The following is a 24650-nucleotide window of genomic DNA, read 5'->3' on the forward strand; positions in this document are numbered from 1 at the left end:
CTGTATAAAGATACTAACAATAATACCAGGCGAAAACAGAATCGGTCAAGGAAGATACTTTTATCATAAATGTATCACAAATCCAAGCAAAATTTGTTACAAATTTTACTTTTAAATCATGTAAAACTTCACTGTCATGCATAAATATATGTACAGGTTATCTCATTTTGATGATAATTGGGATCTTAGAAAACCTTAGACTTTGTATTGAAGCTGAACAAAAGTGTCAATGTGAGCTCTTGTATCCAAATGAGCTTTCATATTGCACCAGTAACAGGAATAATCCAAAGGTTTGAAATATCTCTGCTGTGTGATGTTTTACAGAAAAGGTGTAGATAGTGTGATGGTTGTTCATCTTAACTTGTGTCTCTGAATCCAGTATTACTTCATGCCTTGATTCTATTTCCTTCAACAAAATTATGAACAGCATTGCAGTACAATGATTATTTTATTTAAATGACTCATCAGCAGCAGCATCCAGTACAAGTTACAGTTTCAGATTTCTGTATTCAGGGATGCTGCCACATCTAGGCTCCCTGACAAGATGTCAAGCCCCCCATAACCTGTGACTTGACTGACCTCCCCAAGAAAAAGTGACTTGAGACTTTTTTGAGACGGACCTGTTATTATTGTGTTTATATGGTCTACAGCAGGTGTTGTAATTAGTGAAGTGGACCAGCAGGGGCGCTAGTTGTCCCTCTCTGTCTCATTGTTTGTGGCTCAGTTAGTCAGTGTTGCTCTGCACCGTCGGGCGGAGAGAGCGACGGGAAAGAGGAAAATGGCGGACGGTGTGGATCACATCGACATCTACGCCGACGTAGAGGAGGAATTCAACCAGGTATTACATCTGCATTCGCCTCAATTCGACTAACTGTGCTATGTTATGTATATATGTGTAAACATGTGTTGTTAGTATGGTCGGGGAATGGTGTGTTCTGCTGGGCAAACGATTTCCCTCGCATACAGGCCCCCTTTCACCATGCTGCAAGCCTGCATCCTCAGCTACAATAATCGGCTCGAAATGTTTCATTAGCGATGTTATCGACATTTAACACGACGTATGCCGCGCGTAGTAATAGACATGCAATGTGCAAAGAGATTATTTATTTGGGTGAATGCTAAAAGCAACCACTTTCATTGTTCACAGTATCAGGCCTTGACATGGCCGCCAAACAAACGTAGTTACGTTACATTAGCTAGCTAGCATTAGCTATTTTACAAAATCCGTGTAACGTGAGTTAGTAAGTTGCTTGTTAAGTCTTGTGTGTTTTCAGTTCATACAAGCAAACTAGGTTGAAACGAAGTTAATTATGGTTAGGCACGAAACGTCTTGTATGAATTATAAAATAATTTATTAGATTAGCTTTTGACTGAAATTTTAGTGTAACGTAGCATTTAAGGGTAAAAGTTGTTTTCTTCCTCCACACACGCCCCTTTTCTGTAACGTAACGTTCCAACCGAATCTGGGATGCAAATCATTTGTTGTGTTTTTTGGCCATTTAGAGACAACGTTATCTCCACCAACATCTTCCTCCCATAGTGTAGTGTAGGTTATGTTGACCCATTGTACGCACTCAAGGTGCACTCATCTGCCCATGCTAGAGTTACGGAAGTCGCACAGTGTGTCAGGTTAAATTAGCTTTTTCAGTTACATAATTAAACCCAAACTCAACCGGGCTGATGTATTAGAGTTAGTCGCAGATATACTTCATGCTGGAACATAAGTGTCAGTATATATGTCAAAAGTTAGTACAAGCATCACTTTGTAATAATTCTAGTTCAATTAAAGCGATAGTTCGGATATTTTGAGGTCGGGTTGTATGAGGTACTTATCCATCGTCAGTGTATTACCTAGATGACCAACGGCACGCCCCCAGGTTGGAAAGCAGGCAGGACTACAGACATGGAAGCTAAGCAATGTACTTCTGATGACAGGGCCAGCAAGGGCAGCAGCAACCTTAAAAAATCAATATTGTACTAGTGTTTTATACTACGAAATTTTCACCGATTCACCTTACCTGCAGGCAGCCCTCTCCAATCAGACTCCTTTGACAAAAACAGTAATTTTACTTCACAGAACATGGGAGTTGATCGCCTAGTTTGTTATAGTGCTGGGGGTATGAGGCATACCATTTGTTGTTGTTGTTTGGTTCCGGTTTCCGACCGACCGTGTCAATTAATGTCCGACCCAAATTTATTTTATGAGGTTGGGGAATAAATAATACAAATTAAATAAATTTTACAAATAAAAAGTTTGAGGCAAACTATAATTAGTCATCAGTCGTGCATGAATACCTGCAGCAGTGTTGAACACTGAAAACACACAGCTCAGTTCAGCGTTTACTTGCAGCTCTGCTACAGTAGCAGATAACCTTTTAACGTTACCTGCTGGTCACATCGTCTCTAAACAGTCCGCTCACAGTGAAGTCCTGCACGGATCAACAGATGTTGGAGTCTGGTGGCTGCTCGCTTTGTTTCTTATAAGGGGCACACAGAGCAGATTAAAGCGCTCACATATCCAATCTTTGCAGATGTTAGCGCTCTGTGTTTGGGTAGCTAATAAGCAGTTAGCCTGTTAGCTTGAGCTGTCTTGGTCCTCCAATGCGTCCAGCGACGGGTTCCGGGCAGTTTTTGATTAGCCTACATTAGTAACAGTTAATTTTGTGTGTGTTTACTTCGTACACTACTTACTTTTATGGTAGAATCACAAATATCCAGGAAAAATGACCAAATCACTACTTACTTTTATGGTAGAATCACAAATATCCAGGAAAAATGACCAAATCAACTAAATCTGCAAGCATAATGCTCTGTTTCTGAACGCTCCGTGTGGTATGATGCACAGTGCAGCCGAAACACAGCACATCTGCGCCTGGTGGAATCCACACGGTTACACCAGCTTATGCTATCCTTGCATTGTAAGACCTATCTCATCAGCGCTGGAGTAGCCACACTGCTGATCTATTCAGGGATGGGGAAAATGCTCTGGCTTGTTTGTATTTCTTCAAACCATTCACAACTGGTCTGACCGCAGTGCAGCGATGGTGCCCTTGCAAAATTGAAAGCGGAGAGACATGTCAGGCTTTATCCCAGCACTTAACATCCTTTAAACCAGACTAGTAGCAGCCTTAATCCTGACATGACCTTCTCAATGAGTACATGTCCCCATGTGACTCTACATGTCCCAATCTTTGATTGGGAACATTGGCGACACTAAAATAAAATAACACAATCACTGTGATTTCCCCAATAACATGTTCTACCTGCAGTCAACTGCATTGTTTGTATATCAGGTTAATTTTATCTTGTCACGTGCACAGACACGTATACCTTAGTCATATACTAAGGTATTCATTTGCCAAAGCATCTAAAGAAATCTAGGTGTGTTCACAGAGAAGATTAAAGTGTTTTAAAACAGACTTAACTGGTTGGCAGTACACCCATGCCTTAATAGATTTAATGTAATGGACTTTTGACAAAGTTGATCATTTAGGATTTGCCTTTACAAACAGTAAAATGTTTAACTAACTAAATTTGTTTGGATGGGTCAGTTGTAGAGGATACATTCCTTGTATGTGTAAAATGTACTTAATATAGGAAATAAAGGATATATCAAACTTCACTGGAAGTTATTGTGAAATTTACACATACATTTGTCAATCAGTTTATTTGTGCATGTCTGCCAACATTTACACCAATACCATAGGGCTGGTCAATTATGGGAAAAAATATAATCACGATTAATTCGGTCAATATTGAAATCACGATAATTTAACACGATTATTCGTTGACTTCTGGAAAGATGTTGCAATTATTGAACTTAAAAAACAGTGGAAAAAGTTAAATAAATAAATAGTAAAAAAGAACACATACAACTGTGAAATTTGCCTTTAATGCTTTTCCTATTTAAACTTTATTTTTTTCTTTCAGAACACAAGAGAAAAGAGTTTACTTGCAAAACGTAATGAGCTAAATAATTGTTTTTCTCAATTCTGTTTTTGTGATCGTTGGGAGCCAAAATCATAATCACGATTAAATTTTGATTAATTGCACAGCCCTACAATACCCTATATTTGAGTAAGAAACAGTTCAGACTTCTTATATTAATTGTACTGCAAATATTTTAATACAAAATTCTGCAGGTAACAATTCAAATTAATTTAATGGTATAATGCAGTAAGGGAACGGGGCTTTCGCATCTGACAACAAAGTCCAGTTCATTTGATTAGTATGAACAGGGCACAACTGTATCTTTTTCCCAAGGGGCATGTTTTGCTCCTCAGTTGAAAAATGTAGGAGTGACTTACATAAAGTAACTGCTGTTACTGTTGTAGCTAATTTGTGCAATAATACAATAGTATTACAAATACAAAACATTATGAAGTGTAATGTTTTCTATTTTGAAATATTGATAAATAAATTGTCTGTGATGTAGAGTAACTGTGCTGTCTGCTGAGAAACGCACAGCCTGGCAGCCCACTAGTGTCTCAGTCCGCAGAATGTTATAGCGATGACGCCCCTGAACAGTCCAGGGCCGATACGACAATCAGCAGGCACGGGGAGGACGGGTGACTGTTTGTCTCAAGAAACGGCCTTGGCAAGTCCGTCCAAGATAAGGGGGCCGAAAGATTAAATTTGTTTGGGCTACACGAATGGCTGCTCTAATTTAACACTCATACTATTGTTCATCCGGTCAACTGGTCAATTTTTCTTTCCAAATCAGTGACCTTCTTCATGATGGTATACAAGCCGCGAGTCGTTACCATGTTGTATTCCATCACGCGATTAATAGTCCCAGTTTGCTCACTGATTATCCCAGTTTGCAAACATTGCATTATGGCTATGACTGTGTACTAACTTTACTAAAATCAAGGCATTGCAATTGTATACATAATATTAAAGTTTAATTAAAAAATTATAGGGCTGCCACCTATTAGTCGACTAATCGGTCGTTTTGGTCTTAGTCGACTAAGATGTCTTTAGTCGATTAGTCATTTTTTATGCTTATTCATGCTTAATTACTTATTTCCAAGAAACTTCTGAGCACATTTATGGTAAACACAAGATTTAAAGTGGTGCTTTTGCAGGATTAATTGTGGAGAAACTCAGTTTTACAGATGATTAATTAACTACATTTATATTGTGCTTTTCTAGTCTTAACCACCTCTCAAATTAATTCCTGTCAATTAAATCAACTAATCGATTAGTCGATAAAATCGTATAAGTGTTAGTCGACTAAGAATTTCTTTAGTCGAGGACAGCCCTAAAAAAATATCTATCAGAAATCTGGCTACAATCTGATAGTCACATACAGTATATAGTAGCCTAAGAACAGAATAGCTTACTTATTATTATTATTATTATTATTATTATTATTATTATTATTATTATTTGAGGCACTTTCTTGCAGGATTTCACTGAACATATCAGACAACGAGGGTGCATGCCCCTCATCTGGTGCAGAGAGACAAGTCTTTTTTATTTATTTTTTTCTGCGCTCTGATCTCCTGCGCTGGGTGCTGCTCCGTGCGCGTCTCCGTCTCCACGCGGGTTCTCCGCATCCATCGCGGCCTGGATCATTTCTCGTGCGCCCTGCTTTATTTCCGCATCCAAGTAATGGTCTTTATAACGCGGATCAAGTACAGTCGCAATGAAGTGCAGAGGATCCAAATAGATCTCACTGAAACGTGTGCTGACAGACTCTAAGAGCGTACTTTTCATGGTTTTCACTCCGTGGTCCGTCTCAACCTCTTTGCTTAGGAGACGCTTTGCAGGTGGAACGGATCGGGTACTGACACACGTGCAGGTCGCAGTTTCTGTTTGCGTCATCACAACATTTCGGCCGTATTGTTTCGGTGATAAAAGTATTTCGGCCGAAAACTGAAAATGCCCTTTTTAGCGACATTGACCTGACTTCCTGAATATGCAGAGACGTTGTCTCGCTCAAAAAAAAACTCCATAAAATATCATTTTTCAACCCTATTTTTCAACTCCAAATTGACTCTAGCAGTCTTCTCTGCGGGGAAAAAGATTGTTGGTCGTTGTCTTCTTCTGTGTGTTAATTAGCAGATCGCAAACCAAGTTTAAGGCTCATACCGCCACCTACATTACTGTACTGGAGTGTGTAAAATAATCTGTGGCAGTGTTTCCTTTAGGATTTTTTTTAGCAGTGGGGGCAGGTCTGTCCCAACGTTTTGGCAATATATGTGGAGTTAAACCAATAACCTCTGAATAGTTCTACTTGTTAAATTGCAATGTGAGTGGCAGCCAACAGGGATGCGTTACGTCGGCAGGATCATTTAAAAGGCAACCCTGACTCCATTTTTTTGTACAGCCCTATTTCTGATACTGTGGTGGCAGAAATTTTGCCTCCTTTACAACATAAACACACTTGTGCACACAGCTGGACATGTGTTTCAGACACCAGTCACCGCAAGTATTGACTGTCAGAGTGATGTACAGTGGCAACGGTGGGATTCTGCTGCGTTACATCAAGTAGCTAAACAAACAGCCAGACCCTGATCCGCTAGCCTCTGACCTCACAGCAGCTGCAACAGGTTTTTAAAACCGAGCCGGTAAGCTTGCTAGCGATCTTTATTGTTTGTTTATTGTTAACGTTACCTGTTAACTAACGTTAGCTTGTTTAATTGCAAGTTACAGTCAGCAGCGGTTTCTCGCTGCGCTGCCGGTCCCCAGAGCAACACGGTCACCGGTACAGTCTGACTCTGCAAACGGAGATAGATAGCAGTGGCTGTGGATGAAAGGGAGGCTGGCTGCTGAAAATGAGACGTTTTTGAGACACATGATATTCCTTTGGCGCTGGCTAAAACCTCTTTTGGGGGTGCCAAAACTTTCTCTATGCAGGAAAAACCCTGGTGGATAAAAATAAACTGCTTTTTCTTGAATCATTTATTCCACATTAAACAAATCATCAGGTTTTCCTGTCCAACCAGTTACTGCTGAAATCAAATGAAGAAAACTAAACACAAATTATACCCCCTGGTGTTATGTATGTACTGAAAAATCTAAACATTATTGGGGGATTCTGCACATTTTGGTACTGAATAGCATTGTACAACTGTCTCAGATTTACTCACAGGTATAATCAGTGTTGTGAAACTGCTCATAATGCATCCCACATGTTTGACTGAATTGTTGCTGTTAAACTCAACAGGAAGCTGACTACCCAGTCCACGAACAGATTGACCTGTATGATGATGTAATATCCCCATCAGCCAACAATGGTGATGCTCCAGAAGACCGCGACTACCTGGACACACTGCCTACACCAGGTGGCTCAGAGGGAGGGAAGAGTTCCCAGCCCAATGTGGTGTACACTTACACAGGCAAAAGGATTGCCCTGTACATAGGAAACCTCACATGGGTGGGTATCAGAGAATTCTGTTCGTGCTAGGCTATGTGGAGGAAAATATTGAATAAACTCCATTTTAAGAGCATAAATAAAAACATTTTCTTTAAAGTAAAGTCGTATTATTGTGCCATGCCAAATGTAGACCCATGCATTTATCTGCAAGTTGTGAAACATTACATAATTATCAAATTAAGGAAATCAGTGCGAATATACTGATGGTGCTTTCTTCTCTTGTGCAGTGGACGACAGACGAGGACCTGACAGAAGCTATCCGGTCAGTAGGCATCACAGATGTGCTGGAGATCAAGTTCTTTGAAAACCGAGCCAATGGCCAGTCAAAAGGGTGAGATCTTTATTTTCTATGTGTGACATGATTGGACTAAATTGCAGCCTGTTATAGGTTAGAATAATTACTTCTTGGTACATGTTAGGGCTACACAATTAATGAAATTTGGATCACGATTTTGGCTTCCCACGATCAATTATATTTAAAATGCGTCATTCCGTTCATAGAACGCTCCTTACCAAAGTTTTTGCAAAGCCAATCTAGCGCTCCATAAACCACTGTCTGGTCATGTACCTCCATGAGCCAATCAGAGTTGTTCCCTGCACCGCGCAGCTTAGTTTTTAGATGTAGACATTCACAGATGACAGAGTAACGTGAGGAAAATTCCAAAACAGGTAGCAGTCGGTCATCATAAGCCGGTCACAATGTTTACCAGTAAACGCAACATTTTGTCCCGTCTGTTTTGTTTTTCAGACAACAGCAGTGACCAGTGCTAGTTTGTGTCTTTTAGCTCATAGCTTTAGCAGCAGACTGTTTGATGTCCCACTGTTGGAATCCTCTATATTGAAATACAGTCACACTACACCTAGAGGTGGGCAATATATCGTTTAGACGATAATATCCAAATTGTTGTCTGGACGATATGCAAAATTGGGATATCGAATATTTCATAATTTGTACAATCCGACCCCCCACACATGAAAAGAGCTGAAGGAAGTTAAAGAGAAAACGAATAACGCACACTATGACCTTCTAAACAATTATATGTATCAATTTTAATACTGTAGGGGTTTGTTTGACTGTACAAAATCACGATCGTCCCGCACGAGAGTAAGCTGCTACTAGTTCTTACCTGTGTGTTATGACGTTCACTCATGTCAACAAAGATGGCGGCGCGTGATTGTGCAGCGGCTCTCCTGTCGGTGTATATTTATACAAGTACGTACAGCCACACTGAACTAATCAATACAGGACCACGATACAACACAGCCGTTACGAGAGCCTTCCAGGCGGCTCATAACATCCCGAAGGATATAGCCTGACGAAGCCCTCCAGGTTGTTGTCGGCGCTAGCACGCCGAGCTAGCTATCTACCGGCAGAATGAGAAAATAACTCCGGCACGACCAGAGGCGGAGGACTGCATTTTTGTGCACACAAATGGAGTACCAACTGCAGGATCGTTGCCCAGCACGGCTCACCTGACGTGGAGCCCTATTGGTAATATACAGACCATTTTATTTACTATGAAAACCGCACACTGCCGTCTACGTAGCCCCCGATGCTAACGTTAGCAAAAGTTTGGTTCACTGCTAACCATAGTGAACAAACTGCAGCGCGATCACCTGGATACAGGATACAGGGGAATTTTACAAGGCGTCCTTAAAGTCTGTTCCCCTCCAGCTTTCTCCCAGCATGTAGATTGTGTTACTAGAGGTAAGAACACACTACACCATGTATACTCTAACATCAAAAAAGCATACAGAACTGCACCTCTCCCTCACCTGAGCCAGTCAGATCACATCCAACTCTTGATCCCAGCATAAATCCCGGTCAGAAGGACTATACAGCCAAGTAGGACTATCAGAACCTAGTCTGACCCGGCCCTGTCCCAGCTCCAGGACTGCTTCCAATAAGAACATGGTTGTGTGCAATATGTTACAGAACAGAGCCCTTTGTTTATTGTTATGATTTCATCTTGCTTGTACATTTTCCCAAGAGAACCACTGAAATAGCCTCCGAGCAGGGCTTCTTTTAACTTCTAGAAGGATTTCAAAAATATCGTCTGAATATCGATATGGAGATATTGAAAAAAAATATCGATATTCATTTTTGTCAATATCTCCCACCCCTAACTACACCGTTTAGCTGTCAGCATTTTAGCCGTGTTTAATCCAGTTACTACTGTAGCTAATGGTAGGCTAACGTTACTTGCTGTGTAACGTGTTATTAGTGTTTACTAGCGTGACATGCAGCGATGTTTATGTTGCCTCTAACGTAGGTTTTGGAGCATCAGAGCGCAACGCAGACATGTAAGTAGCAGTGTAATGAGCCACCGAAATCTGTGTTGCTATTTCGTCAGGTAGATACCTTACGGCAAACGTGCATGTATGGAAAGCGGTCGCTCAACAGCTGAAATGGCATACTCATTCACAGTATCCTTCAATAAAGGAGGAATGTAGCACAATATGGATGTAAAAGCAGTTATAATTGGCCTATGTGACAATACTTTTTTTTTTTTGGTTAAAATCAACAAATAATCGTGATTATTAATCGTGATCTCAATATTGATCAAAATAATCGTGATTATCATTTTGGCCATAATCTTGCAGCCCTAGTACATGTTGAGAGTCATGAGTGGAATCCCATGTTGGATGGGGGTAATTTTATTCATATCTGCTTTCAAGAGACTATTATGTATACAGATGGAAATAAGTATGAGCTTAACACAAGAAATAAAAATTTTTATTAAAATTTTTGTTTAAGTGTATATCTATATATCTTAATCTAGTACTTGCGCTGATTTGTTTGCATAAATGTGATTGCGTATATCCTCGGCATTCATTTTACAGGTTTGCACTGGTGTGTGTGGCCTCGGAGGCATCATCCAGGAAGTTAATGGAGCTGCTGTCAAAGAGGGAGCTCCATGGTCAGAATCCCATCGTCACGCCGTGCAACAAACAGTCACTCAGCCAGTTTGAGATGCAGTCACGCAAAAGTAAGTAGGATAAATGCACACTTGGCATCGCTATATTTTAAAATGCACTCAGCAAGAGTTAACCATGCTGGTTTAACACTAGAACCGCCAGAGCCGACACCATTGAACATTTTGATTCAAAGGTGTAAATTAGTCCGTCACTGTTAGTGCCATGCTTCCTTTCTGCCCTGACTTTTCCTAAATACCTATTCTGCACATGCCTATATTGTCATAGTGAAATAGAGGGGTTTTTCAAAAAACAACCCATTCAGCCGCCAAGGGCAACACCGATTAACGTTGGTACTCTCCTCCGGCAGCCAAATGGACGTACAGCGCATTGAGACAATGAATGGAATGTAGAAACTTATTTGAATGCCATTATTCCCTCACTCATCATGCACTTATAATAACATTAAGGTACATAGGCCCACAGTATTAATCCTTTTCAATGTATATAATATATAAAAATTAATGAAAACAAAACTAATCCATCGGACTATAAAAGTTGTGTCCCAACACAGGAGTCCCGTGTGTGCACTATACGCTATAATAAAATCAGGAATGATATTTATGTGATTTATTTGAACAAAACACTAACGTTTCTAAATTGTATTATTTTATAGGTTGGTGTGGAAGTGCGCGATCAGATGGCAAGTTGTGTGTTGACTGTTGAACTGAAAGACACTGCACACAGACACACACGTTAGACATTTAGACAAAATGTGATAATGTAATCATTTGCACCGTGATCATATTTACCATCAAGTTTACTTGCCTAAAAAAAATACCTAAATTGACTACAGTGTTTTAGCATTTGGTTCATGCCTTTTTATGTTTTACGTTGCAAGTTATACACTGCTTATAATGTAGAATAGCATCAGTTCAAGCTGTTTGATAGACTACCTGGCTGTGTATTTTGTGTGGGGGCTGCCAGTGTCCTTGCTGCTATAGAGATTAACGCAGCACTATAGAGGTGGAGAGGGATGCAGGCTGAGGGATGATGCGCTTATCAGCCAAAACAAAAGCATACAGATGCTCTTAAGGCTCATTCAGACCAGGAAAAGTGATCCGACGATGTGCGCAGGGTTGTGCAGCGGTGCGAGTGTCACTTACATGGCCTATTTGTGTGACGTCCTGTTGTGTTATTTAACTACCCAATGTAGCACAAGTAGACTATATTTCTAAATTATTGTTTTCCGTCAGATCGTTAATAGATCTCGACATTTCCAACCACACTTGAAGGCAGCTTCTTTTCACAGAGAAAGTAGAAAGAAAAGAGACAAAGGGACTGTGCTTTGTTGTTGCAGGAAACAGTCAGCTGTTACCCAAACTCCTGGGCAGTTAAATGCGTGTTTTGTTTTTTACCCCTGAGGTATTATAAAACTCTTGTGGCAGCGATAGAGGCAGTGATATTTACTGTATGGCACCCCCCGCCTCAAAACGGACTGCAAAGTCTGATTGCAGGTTACATGAGTGGACACAGCAGGGGGATTAGCAGGGATAAGCTTCGGAGCAAGTACCGGAGACGGAGAAACAAAGTGTCTTCCCTGTGCTTTCTGAACTCGGTCGGAAAGCTGTAACAGGAAAAGTTAACCCTCCTTGATTTCATGTTCATGGAGAAGGAGAACCCGTAAATGGGTAGAGGGAAATGCGACTCTGCCAAGCCCAGCCAAGCGGACCAATTACAGTCATTGCGATCCGCGTAGCCACAGCGTGCAGTTACATTTCTGGCGAGGTGCACATCAGGCTACGGCTTAGAGTCCGAATCTACGCGTACCTATGTACATACCTACTGTGTAGATTCAATGCAGAACCATAAATCAAGCTTTAGGTGTCGGGTCTGGCGGTTATAGTACCCCTAAAGTGTCTGGCGGTGCTAGTGTTACGTGCAAGAGGTCATGTATATGATAGATATTTGCAAATGCTCTGACACATCAGTTAGTCTCCTGAAAATGCACTTGCACTGCAGCAAAATGGACAACATTAGATACATGGACATATATCTGACATACTGTCACATACACTTAACACATGTATTTTCTTCAGTTATAGAACCAGTCTTGTTTTAAATCTGCACACAATGAACACACTTATTATTTATTGCATATTAAATTGAAAACTAAGATACTGTTGTCTCTTTATTTCACAGGTACCCAGTCAGGTCAGATGTCTGGGGAAGGTAAAGCTGGCCCCCCTGGCGCTGGCCCTCGTGGGGGTTTCCCCATGGGTCGAGGCAGAGGCAGGTTCCCTGGACCACCTGGCCCAGGTGGAGACCGCTTCCCTGGTCCTGTTGGGCCTGGAGGACCGCCACCACATTTCCCTGGTTAGTTTAACAAGTCTTTGTGCCATTATGGTAGTGACAAAGCCCCTCTCACTTCACTAAGTTAAAAGATTATATTTAAAAACTGAAATCAGATGGGTTAGGAAGTAGATTTGATTTGAAAAGTCTGAATCAATATATTGGACCTTGTTGGTTGAATTGGTTTTGCTATATCAGAACAAGGTGAGTTCATGCATAAAAGATGTCCTCATATTTAGATTTTTGTTTTCAGGTTTTTGTCATCCATGTAGTGATTATTTTTGTTTACAATAATAAAGCAGTGCAACAGATTGAAATAATCATCATAGTGTGACACATGCCTTGAAAACACAATATGAGATGAAGTAAAATTCTGCTTTCTGTCTGGCAGCTACTCTGTTAGCACAGTCCAAGCTTTGCTAGTACTCACACCCGCATGGAACCAAGGCTAGTCTATGGTAGTGTGTGTTTCTTGTGAGGGATCTTTCACCCATTAAATCTCTCTTGGCAGGGCTGTGTCTTTGCATGTTCCCCTCCCCATTTGGTTTATTCTTTAGTTGTCCCTCTTCACCTCCAGTTGAACAAATAATCCTTCCCTGGCTGCAATTTTCTACTTACTGACAATTTCCAACACCATTCAGGAGAAGCAATCTGCTCAAAGCTTTATTTGGCAAGCTACCAATCTTAAACTTGCAAATCTTGGATTGGCTGCCTTACACACATAGTGAGAGAAAATGGAGCTGCCAGCTTCTCTCATTTTTGCGTCTTTTTCCATCCATCCCACCTTTTTTCACATCCCTTCTTTCGCTTAGTGGCTGGTGCCTCGTGACGCTGGGCTGTGACAGGCCTTCAGTTAGTAGGGGGAAGTTTATGAAGGGAAGAGTTGTGATTGGTTTGCTTTCTTCCCCATTAGGCCCAGGGATGAGACCAGATCTGATTAGGCACCAAGATGGCCCTCTGATGGATATGAGTTTCAATCCCTTCCCGCCGGGGGGCAGGAACGGGAGCTGGCGTGGCAGAGGTGAAACACCTCGATTGATCTGATTGAATAGATTGATCACCTTTTATCCTAACCCTCAGCTGTTTATTGGTAGGAGTTATGCCATTGGTTGACTGACCCAAAAACAGCTGAATTTCTCACCAAGCTCTCTAAGCCCCATAATAGACAGTTTCCATCCAAAACTTACAAGAGACCAGGGTATAACGTGTGTTCAAAGTAAAACATTTTAGAGAAACACACCATTTAGAGATGTACTTTGTTCTTTTGAGGTCAGTTCAGTTAAAAAAAATCACAATCTAATCAAACTGATAGATGGAAGAAGAAATGTACTGTTTTTTTTTATTATTAAACAATAAATAGTACACCAGCAAATTGATAAATAATTGTCAACATCAACAGGAATTACAAAAAACCTCATTACAAGAAAACCTTTTACATTTGCCAACAAATTGGTCTAAATCCAAGCAGGAAATAAATGTCCTATATTTGTGTGTATGTATGTATACACACACACACACACACACACACAAAATTGAATACCATTGTATCGGTATCTGTACCATTTGAAACAGATACCGATCCAGCTATTTGAGTCAGTATCGGCCCAATATCAGTATTGGATCTGTGCATCTCTAATTAAATCTAGTCAGAATACAACAGTACTTCTGTACCTCTTCTGCTCTTCTATCCTGTGTAATGGCTCAATGATCAACAATCAACACTTCCCTTTAAATTCCTTCATGCAGCTGCATGACAAAAATGTATGAATCTGACAAATCCTTTTAGTCCCTATTTGCCTTAAATGATATCTCACGAGTGGCCCTTGCATGGAAATAATCTTTTTGCTAACTGCAGTATATACAGTATTTCAAATATATGTAAGCTTGCCATGCTAAAGTCTTGGGGCTCTTGACAACTTTAGCAATGCACCATCTCAATTAAGTGTTGATGAAAAAGAGTCCAGCCCTGCAGGGTATCTAGTTAAAAAAAGCCTGCTTGAATTAAATTGCTATGAGTGGATCTCATCATCTGCCTTCTGATTTAATTTGCAGCATTACTTTGTGACCTTTTGACATGAGTTGTTCCCTGTAGCTATGGCTTGGTCTTACTTATCGGTTTGTTATTGCTGTGGTAGGCACTTTATTTTTGCCGTTGTTGGTCAAAAAGTCCATAGTAAAAAAAAAAATCGGCATGATGTAATTCAATGTCTGCACCTCGTCTTTGCTCTGTAGTCGGCATTAAAATATGTAGTCACAGGAGACTGGTCAATCACAGGTCATTTTAGAGAAAGGGCGGTCCTATTGGCTGTTCTGTTCACGCATTGCCTATGCGACAAACAGGGGAGAGGGTGAGCTGCAGGAAGAGGTCTCATTCTACTTGAAAGTCTTCTAATGTTTGCGTTCTACACGCTGCAGCTTTAATAAGTACCTATGAGCATCTACATTTGAAAGTAATCATGGAAAATACTGGCTACTGCAGGATATTAAATTAGAGCTTGACCGATGAATCGGCCGTGCCACACGTGTTTTGTTTAATTTGATTTTAATTAGAAAAGTCGTAGTGATGTCTTACCAGCACACTTATTTCCCCATCATACTCTAATATTTTGGGGAGAACTCTTATCTTTTGTTTGTTATAGCAGGAGTTATAGTTAAGAGTTCACTAGATCTTACTTTGTCTTCTGCACTTCTGTTGTGTCCCTTGTGTTCTCTTTTAGGTGGAATGCAGGGTCCCCCACGTCCCCCTCCCGGTCCACCTGGTCCTCCAGGGCCTCCACCTCCTGGCCAGGGCCTCCCCCCTCCCCTCGCTGGTCCTCCAAATCGTGGGGACAGGCCTCCTCCCCCAGTTCTCTTCCCTGGTCAGTTTGGCCAGCCTCCAATGGGACCCCTGCCCCCAGGCCCACCTCCTCCAGGTTATGGCCCTCCCCCTGGTCCCCCACCCCCTCAACAGGGCCCACCACCCCCAGGACCCTTCCCTCCACGCCCCCCTGGCCCAATTGGGCCCCCCATGGCTTTGGCGCCACCACCACACATGCCAGGTCCCCCACCAGGTGGACCACCACCAGCACCCCATGTCAACCCTGCCTTTTTCCCACCACCTGGCAACAACAACATGCCCCCCAACGACAGCCGAGGCCCCCCTGGACCAAACGACCCATACGGACGCCCGCCACCATATGAAAGAGGGGACTATGGTCCTGGAGGCCGGTAAGAATGGGTGTTGGATGTGTAACAAATACTCAAAACAGCAATTCATATGTTTTGTCACAATATGTTATCAATGCATTGGCACAAATTTTTAATTATTTTTATCAAGTGCAAACTTTAAAGTTTTTGGTTGCAAAGATAACATCCTTCATAACTCTGGAACTTAACACACGCTCTGACCCGTGTGTGTATTTGTAGGGAGATGGAGGCGTCGCGGACCCCTCTGAGTGAGGCAGAGTTTGAGGAGATCATGAACCGAAACAGAGCTATCTCCTCCAGTGCCATATCTAGAGCAGTGTCTGACGCCAGTGCAGGTAACCTACATAATAATATAGAATACATACAACCAAAAGTACTTACTTACCGTGGGTGTGCTCACATTTTATGCCAACAAGACAAAAATTAGGAAACAATTAAAGCTTATTGCAACCATGTTTTCTCTTTAGCTGACTATGGAAGTGCTATAGAGACCTTGGTGACGGCGATTAGTCTGATTAAGCAGTCCAAAGTGTCAGCAGACGACCGCTGTAAGGTCCTCATCAGTTCCCTGCAGGACTGTCTTCACGGCATTGAGTCAAAAAGTTACGGTTCCGCTTCCAGGTAAGATTTTTATTTTGTGCAGTAGCCATTAAATGTGACACTGACTCTGTTTACAAGCCATACTAAAAAAAGAGCCATAAACCACTTGTCCGACAGAATATTTTGGATCTAGCACAAAGGTAAAAAATTGTGCCAGCCAGATTTAAAGATGTATGGACTATTTGATATCCCATTTTATATGGTTTTGTATTTTTAGCCTGCATTAAGTGTAATTCTGACTATCTTAATTATTTGTTCCAAATGGGAATTGGCCCTGTAAGATTTGATATTTGAAACTTTGAAACCCCTGTACACAGTCCAATGATGCTTGTCCATGCCAGGCGAGAACGTTCCAGGGAACGAGACCACAGCCGCTCTAGAGAAAAGAGCCGGCGTCACAAGTCCCGCAGTCGTGACCGGCATGAGGACTATTACCGAGAACGCAGCCGGGAGCGGGACCGTCATCGGGAGAGGGACCGTGACCGAGACCGGGAGAGGGAGAGAGAGTACAGACACCGCTAAGCGAGAAGGGAGGTGGGTACAACATTTCCGATGGTATTTTATTCACCATAAACTCTTGTCTTCTTCATCACTACATTCTTTAGACCTGGACCGGGCCAGTCCAGTTCAGGCTCAAATAGTCTAAACTACATGGCAGAAGATGTGTTTGAAAAAGTCTGCTTTGATTGCTTATCTCCTCTCTTCTTAATCAGATTAAAGGTTTCAGTTTAGTTTAGGGTTTTCTGTGCCCATGACATATTTGGTCAACATTTAATCTACAGAGGGCGTGGTATGTTATTGCCCAGAATAATAAACTATCTAGGAAATCTATCTACTCACTCCTCATGAGTACAGTCACGTATAGGCCATAAATCATTAAACATTTTAAAAACATTTGAAGTCATAATTTACAATAAAGAATGACATTCCTTCATTTAAATGTCTCTCTATAAATATATGAGCAAGGAGACGAGGAGAGATGAGGTAAGCAAGGAAAAGACTTCTAAAACTCAGTACTTTGATTTCAGGTAGGTGTAAGGTAAGTCTACTTCCCTTAAAATGTCATAATTGGTAATCACAGCTGTGTTGTGTATCTGGAATATCAGACAATGTGTAATACACACTTGCTGTATTCACCATGCTGCATTGCAAAGAAGGGTTTGTAAGAGTTGTATAAATACTGTGGTTCTCTCAGAAAATACACTGATAGTTAATGGAAATTGACTTTGTGGATGCATTGTTACTTTTTGGTCTACATGCTTCTGAGGCTGGTAATTTGCTAAATTTGTTGGCCACTTTTTGTGTTCTGCCAAATAAATTTCAAAATGTGTTACAGATCACATGGCAAGAAAGCAGTACCAGCTCTGTTGCTTGTACTGTATTTTGGGTAAAGTTTTGTACTAGTTCTGCCTTTTTTGCAGTTTTGAGACTCCGTAAATACACCTAATCTTTATTGATCCATTTGGCTGATAAAAGTGGAAATTATCAAATTAGTTTTTTACCAGCAGCTATGGCCAGTGGACCAAAGAGTTTCTGGCTTGAATTTTAAGATTCAATAATGAATTGCCATTTCATTATGTGTGAGTTTAATTGAAGTGTACTGTGACTGCTGAGTTGGTTTTTTCAGTGTGCTTGTAATAATAGTTTGGCAAGTTTCAGATGTCAAAGTTCCCCGATCATTTACAGTACTTATTACAGATTGAGCATTTTGTGTGATCTATTCAAATTGGATTGTATTTTTTTGGAAGATAGAAAAAAAATGGCAATGTTCAACTTGTCGATAGTTGACCAATCTACACTTTGTAAATGTTCTATTCACAGTATTGTTGTATACATATCCCATTTCAGTTTAAAAGTTGAATGTTATTGCGCCATATTTGCATTAGGTATACATTAAGGATCAGTGCGTAATTAATTGCAGGAGCTTACAGATATGATTGGAAAGAGTAAGTTACATGTGAACATTGAAAAACAAATTGAAAGCTAGGATCAGACAATTTTTGTGCCATCAATTTTTATTTTTTTTTGTTAGTCGAGTTGTCCGATTCAGTTACACAGAAATTTAAACTGTATTTTATCTGTGAGAACTTGTAAATAATATTGAAGGTATACATCAAATGAAAACTTAAATTTTTTTAATGTCAATGCAGCAGATTGATGATTATATGCTAATTGTTATTTCACATTGACTGATACATAGTAGAAATCTACCGTTTTAATATTTGTTTTTTATGACTCTTGTATGTACGTTGAAATGATAGCCAGTGAGGCTACAGTGTTGATTTTTAAATAATAAATCATCCTAGATTGGCAGGAGTATTTTTTTAGTATTTTGGCTCAAAGCTTTGTGTTTTGCTGACTTTTTGGATGCTAAGTAATATTACGGATTAGTTGTAGATTAATTTATCTAAAACTATTTAACACCAGCTTGTGCACAATTAATATTGACAATACCATTGTCAATGGTTTGCTGCTTTCAAATTATTTGAAGTAAATATTATTTAGTCTAATCGTCTGGCTCCGTGTTAGGTAGGAAGATGCTTTCTTCTTTTGCGTCACTCGCACAAGTTTTGGAACTCTAGTTGACTTATCTGGTTTGATCGATTTTTGTGTCGTTCTCATGTCTGCCGAAGAACTTAAGATGTCTGTGGTGTTGTGTATAAACCAGTCCTTCTAGTAGTAGAGTCTAGTAGGTTACATGGACCCTTCAGCATCTCTGTACTTTTGCGCATCACCCCAAATATTTCTCATAATTTTAAATTAGCTTTCAGACATAAACTACATTCACTCTTAAGACCTTAATGTCTTAATATAGTGGCTCTATACATTAGACACATTTATATATACACTGTGTCTTAAGTTTTTCTCATACTGAGAAATATTAACTGGGGTGGTTTTCCTTGTGGGGTTGCTGAATTCTGAAAGCAGGCAAAACTAATCAAAAGAATACTATCCTATACCAACAGTTTTTACTGAAAAGTAAGACTTTGTTTCCACTGGGAACCTCTTTACAAAAGATGACTTTCAAATTTTGTTAGTTATTTTTTTCATGTTTCCTTTCACCTACAGCATTGCGTTTTTTACTTTTTCTGAGTGGCAACAGCTAAATGTAAAAATCTTTTTAAACGAGCATTGTATTTCAATAGTAGCATTGAAACCGCAATCACTGCAGTCTCCTCTAACACACATTTTGTTATCTCTGTTGGATAAGAGTTCCCCAGTGGGCACAGGGCCTAATCATTTTTGGTAATTTGTAGATGCCAAAAATGCATTTGAGTATTTTACCTAAATGTTTCTAGCTGTATAAAATCCGCCTTTGCGTTCAGTCTGATATCTTAGAGCATTGTCATCAGAAAAAAGAACCAAGCATATTGCTTTTAATCCTGATGATAGTTTGGCTATTTGTTATGTCCACAGATATGCTTTAACACTGTTTTATCTGTTCATATTGCCATGGGGGAATGTACACCATTTGCACCAGAATGCAACTTTTTATGCTACTTCTCTAGTCTGTCTGCAGGTGCATGTGTGCTGGGGATCACAGTCCTTTTCAAACAAGCATACTATTTGATCAGGTAAAACCAGGGTCAAGCAGAGTTTTAGCAATAAGCAGTCATACCCATTTAAATAACAGGGAGGAATAAATGTATACTTCAATATGCATGACTCTGAGAGATGGCCTATGGGCAATGTATAAGATTATTAGAATTAGCCACATCAATAAAGGCTTTTTAATATTTTCTTCAACAAGAGTGCCTTGGTGTTCATGCCATTCTGATGCTATAAGATAATTACAAATTTGGCTCAGCTAAAACTACTGTAGACAATTGTAATGCTTTAATTATGTTCAGTTCCCAGGTTATTAGTCAACAAATCGGCTATGTAGTTATCACAGCATCTATTTTTTTTAAATACCAGAAGCATTCTATACGTTTTTCTGACGACATGATTAATGACCGTGAAAGCAAAGCTTATACCCATAGCGACAAGCTTGCTACAATGTTCAAATGTAATCTGTAAAATAGGAATTTTTAAATGGGAAGTTTCCCATCTTCGCTGTTTTGTAACCGATTAAACAAGTTAGCGGTCTCAGAGTAGTTCATGGACTGTTTGACCCTGGTTTGGCTCTGTCCTGTTTCATTTCCATGCTGTATTAGCTGGCACCGTGCAGCATATTTAAATATTTTCTATGAACTAGAATATTCTATAATGAACGTAGGTTCAAGTAGAGAAAAGTTAATATTTGGATGTAATTTCACCGTTGACAAAAGTTCAGTCATGCCCCTTCTCACTTGTACTGGATGTTATGGTCTCTTTAAATAATAGTGTGACAAAGAATACATTGAGTTTGACTACTGTGTTTTGTAAAATATTGTTGTCAGCTAAACTGTTTTGTCTGTAGTCATGCACCGTGTTAAAACCCTTTCTACAGCAAAAACGTATCAATAAGTAAAAGTTTCAATATGCATTTGAATCTTTGAACCATGTAAAATCATCTGTACTTATTTGGCATGCCTGTAAGTAAGGCCTTTTTGGTGCAGATACCAGTTCTAATTCACCCTGTGAGGCAAAACTTTGCATCACCAAGGCCTAATAAATTAGATTTTAAATGAATAGAAAACCTAGGAAATTCAAAATGACTTACTTTAACAGAACTGTTCACTGTCATTTCATTTGATAAATTTACCTTTTCTGTTAAGAGGTGCTTTAAATTGGGTAGAACTGTAATCTGTTCAGTAGACGATTGTTGGTAGTCTAACTGCCATTTATAATTATGATAAAGAGGCTGCCTTTCCAGTTTCCTGTACCTTGCATGCTGGACTTTGTCTTTCTCAATTCCAAGTGCAAAATATTGCAGCTTATTGGCTGGCATAATGTAAACTAGACTAGGGGTATTCTAAATTACATTGACACTATTTTTTTCTGTTGTATGTCTATAAAAATATATATATTGGTATTCTTATGGCAACCATATCACTGGGTGGTTGTGGCAAAGTCACTTGCTGTATCTGAATCAGATGCGTGCCTACCTCTTCATAGTTTTGTGTTTTTTATCTACCACTCTTTTTGTCCTTTCTGTGTCTCTTACTCCTATATTGCTTAATTTCCTGAAAAATTTGGTTGTGACAACCAATCATGCAGTGTTTCTATGTTATGTGTTAACAGTGGTTAAAGTTTTTGGTGTTGAGTTTTTAGCTCTGTACCCAATTCCTACCATTACCAGTTGGTTGTAAGGAAAATGTATTCTTGAAATAGCTGTATGACAAACGGGGTCGATTTTGCTATGGTTGCGAGAAGTGGCTAATACATGGGGAAATAATTTATTTTAAAATTTGTAGTCAAGATATTAAAACACAACTACTAGGGGTGTGCATCTCTACCTTATAAGAGGATTTGATCTCTATCTAGATACATGGGCTACAATACGGTTCAGGAACGATACATTTTAATCTGGAACGGTTCAGTTGGATTCAATTCAATCTGATAGATACACTTAATATTCGTTTAATGTACACAAATTCATTTCCCATTAAAAATAAATCCAATAAAAGAAGCATTGCCTACCTTATAATAAATATATATTTTGTAAAAGGGACCAAGGGACTAGTAAAGCTAGTACATGCTAACTTCAACTTAATTCACTTTTATAACATCCACATCAGCTCCATGTTAAATTAAACGGCTTCCTTGCTGCTGTAATTTTAGTCAGTAACTCAAAAATAGGTCCAATAATCATATACAGTATTACAGGAGCTCAATAATACTGTTGTAAGCATTAGCATGCGGAACATAACATTCAGAACATATAAACTTCAATATAAACACACCCAAATAATATCTATACATATTTATACGAGTCTACTTACATGTTTATGAACACACACGTGGATGGATGACTTAGACTGCAGCTGATACAATTTACAATATCCACAATGTATTCCTCTTCAGCCACTTTCACCAATAACTCCAAAAACAAAACTTAGCAGTCGGCACGTTTTCTCTGCAAACCCAAACAAAGGCACTGATTGGCCAATTCCTGCCATCCCGAACATGATTGACCAAGTCCTTCATTACACAAATGGTGAGGCTTTTGTCTCCCTCGCAAATAAACACACACCCGTCTTACAACAGCGTTGCGCACACCACAGCAGGTTTGTTGAATTGACATTGACAGCTCAATTAAGCTAGACGCAATAAGAGGATAAATTTTGTTCTACCCAGCATAGCTTTGCCATTTAGATCCTATAAACATTTCCCCTCACGTCCATCCCTGAATTTTAAATTCAGTATACTCTGACAATTGTGTAACAAATGTCCAACTTCACTGTCCTGAGTCTATACAAATACTATATTTTATATATGGATGTCAATTCTTGTCTGTTAAGACCTACGTGTTAACGTGCAAGCATTTATATGACTTTACTTAACAGGCATGTAAACAATTTCAAATCAATGTTTAAAAAACTGATACTTAAAATGGCTCAACTGCATATTGTTATGTCCAGCGTGTGTACATACTGACTACGTTGCCATGCACAAATTATTCCAGGTTTAGCCCTTATTACAAAAAGACTATTCCTACTGTACTGTTTACATGGCTAATGAAAATGAATATTCTATTAATATACCCGTTTACATGCAGCCGTGCATACTGTTTAACGTAAAATACTTTTTCAAAATTTTCCACTGTACGAACACAGCCTCCCTCTTTTATTCCTTTAACCAACTATGAAATGTGGGCTTTTCTTTTGGACATGAATCTCCACCCCAGCCTTACAAACTGCGGTAAAACTTCCAATTGAGACGCATATTCGGAATGCACTGTATACTTAATGCTTCTTCTAAAACCCGAATAATATTGGCATTTCTCATGTCTTAATCGGAAAATGCTACATTCGAAATAAGGCGTAATTCGGAATATCCAAACGGAATATGCTGTTTACATGACAGGTATCAAATTCGGAATGAAAGTGGAATATTAATGTGCATGTAAACGTAGTCACTGATAGATTTTAGAGTTGCTTCTTGAATATTTCCTGTTCAAGTTTGCATGACGATGTTTCTGTCTGCGCCAGGGTTGGGTGCAATACACAGTCAACTGAGCATTAAGAAAAACAAAAGTATATGTCCTAACAGGGTATTCTACAATGTGTGCCTTGTTTTCTGAGACTAAGTTTTGCTGACCACCCCTTGTCACAATAACTTGTTTGGTACATTATGTTATGTACGGTGTACTTGGACGATCTCCAACCTTGTGACTCAAAGTGATGGTGAATTGAACCCAGCCCTGGTGTGCTCTATGTATGTGTAGTCTAGAGGTTGAATGATGAGGGGGGAAAGTGTTCACTGTTGGGCTGCCTCGAAACCAAACTCCACCCTTCGTTCCACCTTTCAGCTTACGAGGATCAAGGATGGATGTAAGGAAAAGGGGAAAGAATTTCAATGCGCCACCACCTCCCTACCCTGCATGACCGGACAGGATTACAACCACCACCTCTTCCTCCATCTCTCCACCCATCCATCTCTCTTGTCTGTTCATCTTTGCTGCCTGAATAAGAGCAGTGGATGGAAGACCCTGACCTGTGTAAGGCTATGTTATCCAAACATCTATACTCATGGTAACTAAAGATGAAAGAGAAAAACTTTCCAAACAGTTCTTTTATTTTTATGGTTTTATTTGACATGAAGATGACTGTGTGATGCTTTTTTGCAAAGAAACAATAAATTTGCCCTCACATCCCCAACTAAAAGACATAAACATTACATCCTTTTTTCTTTTTTCCCCCTGGCTCGCTGTACTGTGTACATTCAGTTTAGTTTTTATAGGGTACATATTTGATGTGTTCTCCCCACCCCTCTTTCTCATTTATTTCTTTTCGTTATTAGAATGTTTGTAAATGTCTCTGCTTTGATTGAAAACTAGATGGTGTTGTAATAAAAAATGTTAACTGAGGTTCTCAATGAATTTGGTGAATTCCTCTAAATGTTTGGCTCATTTATATTAAATGTGTATTTTGGACTGCAAACTATTTTTCATATTAAATTGGTCTATGATTAGATTATATATTTTTAGCTGTATTAGCAAGCGGCTTTATGGTTTAGATTAGAATTTTTTTGTTATTCAAATGGATTAAACGTTTACAAGGTAAGACAAATTAGACAAATGTACTTTATTTGGAATGTGAATTGATGGGTGGATGGGAAGACATGT

At 39.6% G+C, this 24650-nt stretch overlaps 1 protein-coding gene across 8 annotated transcripts; it reads left to right on the plus strand.

Moving 5' to 3' along the window:
* The first annotated feature begins 621 nt into the window (after positions 1-621).
* On the plus strand, positions 622-24404 carry cpsf6 (cleavage and polyadenylation specific factor 6). 8 transcript variants are annotated; one of them, XM_028571250.1, is made up of 13 exons: positions 622-838; positions 7175-7384; positions 7612-7715; positions 10229-10374; positions 10977-11003; positions 12503-12676; positions 13566-13673; positions 15370-15859; positions 16058-16173; positions 16306-16459; positions 16756-16972; positions 17401-17422; positions 23835-24404. In XM_028571250.1, exons 1-11 carry the CDS (start codon positions 779-781, stop codon positions 16958-16960), a joined length of 1794 nt encoding a protein of 597 aa, XP_028427051.1. In that variant the 5' UTR covers positions 622-778; the 3' UTR covers positions 16961-16972; positions 17401-17422; positions 23835-24404. The 8 variants fall into 8 exon arrangements, with proteins under 8 accessions (XP_028427051.1, XP_028427050.1, XP_028427055.1 ...); XM_028571249.1 differs by lacking the exon at positions 17401-17422 and having other exon boundaries at positions 623-838; XM_028571251.1 differs by lacking the exon at positions 17401-17422 and having other exon boundaries at positions 624-838; positions 16780-16972.
* The last annotated feature ends 246 nt before the right edge of the window (positions 24405-24650 follow it).

Source organism: Perca flavescens, chromosome 23 (genome assembly GCF_004354835.1).
Source record: "Perca flavescens isolate YP-PL-M2 chromosome 23, PFLA_1.0, whole genome shotgun sequence".
Taxonomy (NCBI): Eukaryota; Metazoa; Chordata; class Actinopteri; order Perciformes; family Percidae; genus Perca; species Perca flavescens.